The following is a 10,344-nucleotide window of genomic DNA, read 5'->3' on the forward strand; positions in this document are numbered from 1 at the left end:
CTTTTAAAATTTTCATTTAAAAATTAGGCCATATGACTCACTTTACAAAGTCTGACCTAAAAGTCTGGGTTGAGTCTGGCAAGATCAACCTGTCAAAACGGGACAGGTTGGTTAAGATTTTCAATCCACCAATCCATTTCAACCTGCCCCGCCTAGAAGTGGGTCAAAAAGGGTTCAACTCGTCCCGCGACGGGTTGAATCATCGAGTTATAATTTTTTTATTTTTTACAATTAGGTAGTATTTCATTTGTCATTAAATTTGTGATATTCAAAAAAAATTTATCTTAGTACTTCCTAGAAAAAATAAAGAATAACAATTTTATTTATGACAAATGTTATTTATATATGGAGACAAATGAGTTTCTAAAGAATGTTTGACAAATTTTAGTATACATTTAAGATTGAGACTGAGAAAAATTAAGAGAAGTGTGAAATAAAATAAAATAATATTAGAAAAATTTATAAGATATAATTTATTTTTAAATTTTAATTAATTTTTTTTTGAATTGGTGGGTTGGTGGGTTGACGGGTCAACCCGTCAACCCATCATAAAACAGGATGAGTTCATTTTTTCAACCTTTATTTAATAGCGGGCCAACACGTCCTATCCTATTTTTGGCGGGTTGGGGTTAGCCAATCCAAATTGTCACCCCTATCTTTAATAGGTTAATAGGTTAGTATAAGTTCTAAATATTTTAATTAGGTTTTAGGCTATCAAAGTCATAATTTGACCTAATTTAATTTATTTACACCCCTAATTGTAAGACTTTATCTTCATGGACTAGACACCGCCAAATTGATCGTTAAAGCTTATGTTTTTTCAGGAATAACAATTGTGGATCATTAATCGGCTAATGTTTTTCAAAGCTCATTAATTGATTGAGTGAGTTACACTAATCGATTACTCGTGAGAATGATTCAGATTTGATGGAATCGATCAATCAACTAAAACAATATTGAATATGAAATTTCTCAATATGAGGTGCTTGTATTGTAAGGTTAGAGAAACTGAATAATTTGGTTTTGACACATTGTGCTGATCTATTGGACCCCTGGTTTATTTCAATGATTAAGTCTGATAAACTTTTAGGTATATTATTTGTCCTATCAATCAAATAACTTCTAATAAGACAAAATCATGTCTAGAAGACTAAACAGATAGGTCATGTTTGGTACGATGTATTAGAGATGATAGTATAAAATTATACTATATATTATAACATTTTTAGTTGTTTAGTGTGATCATCGTATATAGAGGTGGTAATATGGGTTGAACCTTACGGGTAAACCTGTCAACCTGCCAAAACGAGGTGGGTTGGGTTACATATCTCAACCCATCAACCCGCCCTACTGGGTTGTGGGTCAAAATGGGTTAGCGGCGGATTGGCCCGTTGTGTCAATTTTTTCTTTTTTTTCATATTAGGTAGTATTTTATTTGTCATTACATTTTTGTGATATCCAATTTTTTTTATCTTAGTCCTCCCCTAAAAGAAAAAGAAGAAAATTTGTATTTATGACAAAAGTTATCCATATATAGAGGTAAAAATGAGTTCCTAAAGAATGTTGACTGAATAGTAATATACATTTACAATTAAAATTGAAAAAAATTAAGAGGAGTGAGAAATGAAATTATGTAATATTAAAAATTTATAAGATAATTTATTTTTGAATTTTAACGAGGTGGGTTGAATTTTTGAACCACATTCAAAGGTGGGTCAACTTGTCCTGCCCCGTTTTTGGCAAGTTGGTAACGGGTCAACTCATATTGCCACCTCTAATCGTATAATTTATATAGCAGAACCCCTTAATTCATCAAAATAATGTGTAACTTAATCAGGCCTAGGGTTTTGGTACACAATATAGGATAAGGCCAGATAGTATAATACTTGATTGTATATGGTCTGATTAAATTTTAATATTATCCAGCATTTGACATGGTATTATATAAGATAATATATTATATAAGATAATATCATCCAGTTAGGGGTGTTTGCGGTCTGAATTGGATCGGTTTTGGAAGCAAAAATCATCTGATCCAATCCCTTCTGTTTAATGATGTAATCATCCATTCGGTTTGGATTTTTTTTTCAAATTCGATCCGATCCAATTTTTTTCGATTTGGATTGGATTGGTTTTCGATTTTTGAAAAAGCCTAAAATTTGTTTCATGATTATTGTGCAAATAACATATCTTTAGATATATTGGCTCGTAAAGTTTTTTTTTTTTAAATACAGAAACATCAGTAAACGATAATATAGTTTTTTTTAGGTAATGAGATATGAAATTTTACTGATGAGATGTGGCTAGGTTTTTTCTTGAGCTTAGTTGATGGGTTCATGGGTCTTAGGTTTATAATTTTTTGGACTATGATTGGGGAAAGACCCAAGTAGGTAAATGAGAATTAATATATTGGATCGGTTTGGATTGAATCGGCTTTCATCAACCAAACCGAAATCCAATCTAATCCAATTAAAATTTGTGATTTTTTTTATTTTTGATTTATTTGATTATCGATTTTTCAGTTCAGGTATCCCGGTTTGAATCGGTTTGGATCGGTTGATGAATACACATACATTCAGTATTTGGTAATCCATTGTATAATATTAGATAGGATAAAAATAAATATTTTTGACAAAAATATCTTTTAATAAATAATTAATATTATTCTTCCAAAATGTCATATGATATTAGTTTTTATAGAAATCAATTGATAAGTGTGTCCAAAAAATATATTAATTTTTATAAAAATCTAAATCTCCAATATTTTAAAAATTTATATATTGAAAAATTATTTTTTATTTTAATATATTAATATAGAATAATGCATATTGAGAATTGCACTAGTTAATATATCAATCCTTTATCTGGCCTAATCCCACCCTCTAGGCTTGACTAAGTTATACATAATTTTGATATATAAATGGATTCTACTGTATAAGCTTATACTATACGATGATCATACCAAATAACTAAAAATATTATAATATATAGTAAAAACTTATACTATCAGGTCTTATACATTACACCAAACAAGCCCTAAGGGATGATATTAGACCTTATAAGGGGTTGATGTGTTAAAATTGCTGACCAGTACAATTCTCAAGAATTAATATATTATTTCAATATTAATATATTAAAATAAAAAATAATTCTTTAATATATTAATTTTTATAATATTAGAGATTTTAATTTTTATAAAATTTAATGTATCTTTTTTGGACACATTGGTCAATAGATTTTTATAAAAGTTAATATCATGTGATATATTTGAAATAATTATATAAATTCTTTATTAAAGGGTACTCTTGTAAAAAATATTTATTTTTATCCTATCTAGTGTTATATAGTATATTATCAAATATTGAATGATATTATCTTATATAATATATTATTTTAAAATTTTAATCAAATCTTATACAATCAGACCGTATACTGTACACCAAATATTCCTTAAGTGAATTTGCATTCTTCTAAATGAGCTTCTGCCATTGCAAAAAAGCAATTTAAGCATTGAAATTGATTTTACGTTCTCAAATAATGCTTTATCCCATTAAAAATATCTCCTAAACAATTATAATTCAATTAACATGTTCATCGACTAATTTGCTGACTTCTTTTTTTCAAAAAAAATGGTAATAAAGATGTGTTATTAATTAATTCTAAGTTAAAATATATTTTTAATTCCTATATGTAATATCATTTTTAATTTGATTTTATATGAAATCATATTTTATTTGATCATGTAATTTATAATTGTTATTATATAATTTTTTAAATGATAACACAATAAATTATAAGGATAAAGTTAGAAATGAGTCTCAGGCACATATCTCAGAGTTAGATTCTTACTCAATCGTTTACTGAGAATGTGGAATATCTCAGGCACATATGAGTTCATTGATCTGGAGAATGACTTCTTTTTGTTCCGATTTTCAAATAAGAATGATTACTCTCATGTTTTGGAGGATGGTCCTTGGATCATAGCTGATCATTATGTGGTAGTTCAACGGTGGCGTCCATTTTTTAATCCTTATGATGATGAGATCAGAAAGCTGGCAGTTTGGATTCGTATTCCAGGACTTCCTATTGAATTCTATACCTCTCATCATTTGTGGAATATAGGTAGTATTTTTGGTCGCACATTGAAGATTGATAGGAACTCTATCAGGAAACGTGATTCTGGTGAAGGTGATATTACACAGAGAGCAAAGTTTGCTAGAATTTGTGTCGAAGTTGATCTTAGGAAAGGATTTTTGTCCAAATTCCGGATTGCTGATCGTATCTTCCATGTTGGATATGAGGGTCTCCACTTAGTTTGTTTTGCTTGTGGAAAGTATGGGCATAGAAGGGATCAGTGTTCCCATAGTAATCTTCAACAAGATACTACGGCTTATTCTCCTGAAGTTTCTGACTCGGTGGTGCATAAGCAGCCGGAAAAAGATTCTGTTCCGGCGAAGGAGGAACCGTTTGGGAATTGGATGCTAGTGCAGCGTAACCGTCGTTCAAGGAGCATAGCACAATCAAAGGAGGAATCAAGGAGCATAGCACAATCAAAGGAGGAATCATTACCATCGGGTAGGAGACAAGTTGGCGTTGTTAATAATGCAGCGTTACGTAATAAGGCAGTTTCCAATTCTCATCCTAATCACAGACAGGTCATTCAATCAGGTTCAAGATTTCAAGCTATTGCTGAGTTGGCTCAAAAGGATAATAATATCTTAATTATTTCTGATTCTCCAGTGATTGATTCAATCAGCATTGAATCTGGTCTGACACGAATTAATCATGGGGAATTAATTGCTCATAATGAAGAACCGTTGGTGAAAAAGGATATTCAAATGGAAACAGTTTCTCCATCTGCTAACCTATCCGCGGGCAAGTTGAGAAAAGAGGTCCAAAGTCAAGGAGTAAAATTCAAAGAGAACCAAAAGAAGAAAGCAACTGCATCATCTGCTAAAGTTCATCAGCTGGTCCAGAATGCTAATATTAGCAAAGGCAGATTAAATGCTTCAAAAGGTGCAGAATCTCAAAAGAATAATTTTAAACTTGATTCTCAGAAGAATATGTCGGAGGATTTTCAAGATAGACAAATTGTCTTGCACTCTTCTTTATCTAAATTCCAGAGGAAGACGTCTCATGTGGTTAATGATCAGCAAGAGACTCTTCCTTCTTTTAGTGGCTTGGATAATGGAGGTAAACATGGAAGACCACCAGATGCTCTTACGTTAATGAGGAATTTTTATCAAACTCACAAGGATTCTATCCCTTTGGATAATTTGGACGTTTTGGGTGCGACTTCGGTCTATACCAATGCTCTTTCTTAGGGTCGGTTTCTGTTCGGATAAATTTAAGATTGTTTTTATGAATATTTTGACCTGGAATTGTAGAGGGGCTGGGAAAAGGAGTTTTCCGCCTCTAATTCGGGATCTTTCTCATAGATACAGTATTAAAGTTATGGCTTTGTTAGAAACCAGATTGAGTGGTGTTATGGTGGATAGAGAGCTATTCGGCGTCTTGGTTTTTCTGGTCACTTTCATCGTGATGCTGTTGGTTTTTCTGGCGGTATTTGGGTGCTTTGGAACACTGATGAAGTTTCAGTGGATGTTCTTTTTTCTCATCACCAACTTGTCCATACTAAAATTTGTTGGGTAAAAGAAAATAGAGAGGAGTTCATGACTTTTATTTATGCAAGTCTGCGAAGACATGAACGTATTCAGCTGTAGGAAATTCTGTCTTCACTGTTTGATCAGTCCATGAGGAATGCAGCTTGGGGGATAGCAGGTGATTTTAACACTTATTTGTATGAGTATGAGAAGCTAGGTGGTAATGGGCATAACTGGAATAACATGAGGGAATTTCGTGATTGTTTAGATGAATGTAGCTTGTCTGACATTGGCAATCAAGGTCCTATTTTCACTTGGCAAAGAAGAAATCTTCAGGAACGTCTTGATAGGGTTTGCGCTAATGATAATTGGAACTTGGTTTTCCCTAACCGTGTGGCTTTCAACTTGCCTTTCTTTGGCTCAAATCATCGACCAGTGTTATTATGGGAAGGTCAACCTGCTATTTATCCGAGAGGGGAGCGTCCTTTCCATTTTCTAGCGTCCTGGTTAACAGAGAGCACTTTTCATGAGGTGGTTAATGGATGTTGGTCAAACAATGTAAACTGGATGCATGCTATGGAGACATTTCGGATTAATGCTTCGGAATGGCATAGAAATGTTTATAGGATTGCTCTGAAAAGAAAGAATGATTTGCATGCAAGGATTAGAGGTATTGATAGATGTCTTAGTTCTCAGTACAGTCATAGCCTTGAGATGTTGCAAAAGGATCTATGGAGGGAACTAGACAAGATTTATCTTCAAGAGGAAATTACTTGGTTTCAAAGATCGAAATTGAATTGGTTTGCTCTTGGAGATAGGAACTCGCATTTCTTTCATTCTGTGACGGTTGCCAGACGTAGGAGGAATCACATAGATACGTTGAAAAACTCGGAGGGAGTTTGGATCCGTGATGAACAGGTTTTAATGGAAATGGCTGTTTCTTTCTTTGAAAATCTGTACACAAAAGATCCATTACCTAAACCGGCTTTTCCAGTTCGTGGCTTTTTTCCAGTTATTGAAGCGCATGCTTTAGACACGATGAGTATTATGCCAAACAGTAAGGAGATCAGAGATGTAGTCTTCTCTTTTGGTCCATACAAGTCGCCTGGGAAGGATGAGCTTAATGCTCTTTTCTTTCAATCTCAGTGGGATAAGGTGGGTGAGTCAGTTATCTCTTTTGTGAAAGGTGTGTTCCTTCATCCGGATAATATCAAAGAGGTTAACCAAACTTTGATTTGTCTGATTCCTAAGATTGATGTGCCTGAATTACTTAAAGATTTCAGACCTATTAGCCTTTGTAATGTTATTTACAAGTCTGTAACTAAGATTGTGGCTAATAGGCTGAAATTTCATATGGCTCACTTGGTTATGCCTAATCAATGTGGTTTTATTAAGGGTAGACAAGGAGCGGATAATATCATTGTGGCTCAGGAAATCATCCATTCCATGAATAAAAAGAGAGGAGGTAAGGGTTGGATGACTGTCAAAGTTGATTTAGAAAAGGCTTATGACAAGATTTCTTGGGAGTTTCTGAAAGACACGCTTGTGGATGTTGGTTTGCCTGAGAATATTATTTCTCTGATCATGTGTTGTGTCTCGTCATGTACAATGAATTTGTTATGGAATGGATCAACTACGACATAATTTTCTCCTAATCAAGGTCTTCGTCAGGGAGATCCTTTGTCTCCTTATCTTTTCATCCTTTGCATGGAAAGACTTGCTCATTTGATTAATGTAGCAGTTCAAGAGGACGTTTGGAAGCCTATCAGATTGAATAGAAGGGGACCACTGCTTTCCCATCTATTTTTTGCAGATGATCTTCTGCTATTTACAGAAGCCACAGAAGGGCAAGCTGTTATTATTAATAAGATTCTTGATTGTTTTTGCAGGTGCTCTGGTGAGAAGGTTAGCAAGGAAAAAACAAAAGTCTTCTTCTCCAGAAACGTTAATCATACCCGAGTGCAGAATCTAAGCCAGTTGATGGGCTACTCTCCTACAAATGACTTGGGTAAATACTTGGGTATTCCTCTTCGTCATAGCCGTGTTACAAAGAGTACGTTTGGCTATATCTTAAATCGGATGCAAGCTCGTTTAAATGCCTGGAATCAACGTACTCTTTCATTGGCAGGAAGATCAACTTTGGCTAGGTCAGTTCTTACTGCAATTCCTCAATATCCTATGCAAACTTGTATTATTCCTAGTGGTACGTGTGATCGTATTGAGAGTGTAACTAGGAATTTCATTTGGGGATCAACTTCTGAACGAAGGAAAGCTCACCTGGTTTCTTGGGAGACGGTCTGTTTGCCGAAGAATGTAGGGGGGCTTGGTTTTCGTAAAATTAAAGAGAATAATATGGCTTTTATCATGAAGCTAGGTCACCGAATCATGACTGATCGTAATTCGTTATGGGTTCGGGTCCTTCGTAGCAAGTATAAGGTGGAGGAAAGGCTCATTCCAAGTATCTCGGCTTCCTCAAATGATTCTGGTTTATGGAAGGCTATTGTTAAGTATTGGCCTCAAACTCTAGATAATTCTCGTATCATTTTAGGGGATGGGGTTCATACGTCTTTTTGGATGGATTCGTGGGTGCCAGGATATCCTCAACTTGTTTCTCTGGCCGTTCAACCTATTCCTCCTATTATGACTTATTGGTCTACGTCTCAATTTGTAACTTGTTATGGTAATTGGGACTGGCCTATATTTCAGCACCTTCTTCCTACTTCAGTATTAGACAAGATTCGTAGTGTGCTCCCTCCTACAGTGGATCCTTCTCTGGACCGTGTTATTTGGGCAGGTAGCCAAGATGGGATTTTTTCAGTGAAATCAGCTTATAACTATCTCATGGGTACCTCGCATTATCATCAGGATAGGATTTGGAAGGTAATTTGGGCTTGGCCTGGTCCTGAACGTATTAGACAATTCTTATGGCTTCTCTACAAAGGTTCTCTTTTAACCAATGTTCATAGAGTGCATCGTCACATGGCTACAGATGCAGGGTGTCTGAGATGTCATTATAATCTTGAGGATAGTTTACATGCCATTAGAGATTGTCCTGGTGCCAGGGAATTATGGGAGCATTGGGTTCCTTCTGATAACCGTAGTGACTTTTTCTCCATGGATCTTCACCTATGGATTCAGACAAATCTAGGATTAAAAGGTCCGTTTCAAACTGATCGAACTTGGCCTTTGTATTTTGGGGTGATAGCTTGGTGTTTGTGGGGGGAAAGAAATAAGGCGATCTTTGATCAAACTATCACCTCGAAGTATGGTCTCATTAGGCGCATTACCTATACTTGTGGTAATATTCAATTGGCTAATGAAACCCTTATTAAGATTGGTCATCAGGAGCTTAGAAGAGAGGAACGTCTTATTCACTGGAATTTTCCCTCTGAGGGTTATGTTAAACTTAATGTGGATGGTTCCAACATAGACAGTGGGCAAAGGACTGCATGTGGTGGAGTCATAAGGGATGCTGCTGGGAACTGGTTAACTGGTTTTACAAAATTCCTTGGGAGTGGTACTTCTACTTCAGCGGAAATTTGGGAGTTCTTGACAGGTATGGATCTAGCTTGGCATAAGGGATTTAGGAGAGTCTTTGTGGAGGGTGACTCCAAGGTGGCTTTGGAATTTATAAGAAAAGGGTGTGACGTAAGTCATCCTCTTTCTGCTTTAATCATCCGAGCTCGTAGCATGCTTCAAAGAGACTGGATTATTCAGCTTAGTCATACTTATAGAGAAGGAAATTTAGTTGCTGATTGGCTTGCTACTCATGCACCTCATCAGGATGGACAACTGATTGTGCTGGATGTCCCTCCAACGACTTGTTTGGATTTGCTTCGTAATGACTTGAGGGGAGTTAGTCTCCCAAGATTGTGCCCAATATAGGGCTTTTTTTTATGTTGCTTTAGTTTTCATTGTATTTCCAAAAAAAACAAATGAGTCTCAGATATTTGAATAAAAAATACTTTTGGTCTTCATACATGATATTATGATAATCATTTTCTTTTCGGTTTCTATTGTGGTTCATTTTTTCTGCCGTTACTGCAGATAAGTTATCTGCAGTAAGTCTAATATGATGTCATTTTGGGACGAAAATTATGGTATTTTTGTAATTATAATTTATTTCAGAGTTATTATAGTCTTTATAATTACAATTGTTTAATTTTTTAATCCTAAAACAACATTGTTTTGAGAATAAATGCAGATAACTTATCTGCATCAACTACAAAAATATTATTCTGTTCTATTATTCACAATAACTCCATAATAATCTAATAGTGTTATGTTTACAATAATTTACCCAAAAAAATATTATTACTACAACAAAACAAAATTAAATATGGTTATAAATATAAGAACTGATTTTCAATTTTTTCATAAGGCAAAAACATTAAAAATAAGTGGAGATAAAATATGGGATTAATGTGGGGTTATATTTTTTTTTCTCTCTCTTCTCTTCACATGACTTTATATATTTTTATATACGTGTATGCGATGAAATTATCTTCTGTAACATAAGAAACATTAATCCAATAAAATATATGTTTAAACCTTGATTCTTCTATATAAGCTTAAAAAAATCCATAAAGACTAGTATAATAGTAAAAATACAAAATATTAATAATGATATACTCTTTTTAATATATTTGTTATCATTAAATAATTTTTATATGAGTTTCATTAAATTGAAATATTAAAAAAAGTATGTAAGTAGTATTATCTAAATTAAAAAGCCACTAAT

General features: G+C 34.0%; 1 protein-coding gene across 1 annotated transcript; it reads left to right on the forward strand.

Annotated features, from left to right (window-relative positions):
* The first annotated feature begins 3,866 nt into the window (after window positions 1–3,866).
* On the forward strand, window positions 3,867–5,324 carry LOC133308377 (uncharacterized). Its single transcript, XM_061508996.1, has one exon. It carries the CDS (start codon window positions 3,867–3,869, stop codon window positions 5,322–5,324), a length of 1,458 nt encoding a protein of 485 aa, XP_061364980.1.
* The last annotated feature ends 5,020 nt before the right edge of the window (window positions 5,325–10,344 follow it).

Source organism: Gastrolobium bilobum, unplaced genomic scaffold, assembly GCF_033153095.1.
Source record: "Gastrolobium bilobum isolate Gb01-03AN ecotype WA unplaced genomic scaffold, APGP_CSIRO_Gbil_v1 utg2951, whole genome shotgun sequence".
Lineage (NCBI taxonomy): Eukaryota > Viridiplantae > Streptophyta > Magnoliopsida > Fabales > Fabaceae > Gastrolobium > Gastrolobium bilobum.

Coding starts and splice junctions, on each gene's coding strand:
- LOC133308377 (XM_061508996.1), top strand. CDS start 3,867: ATGTGGAATATCTCAGGCACATATGAGTTCATTGATCTGGAGAATGAC.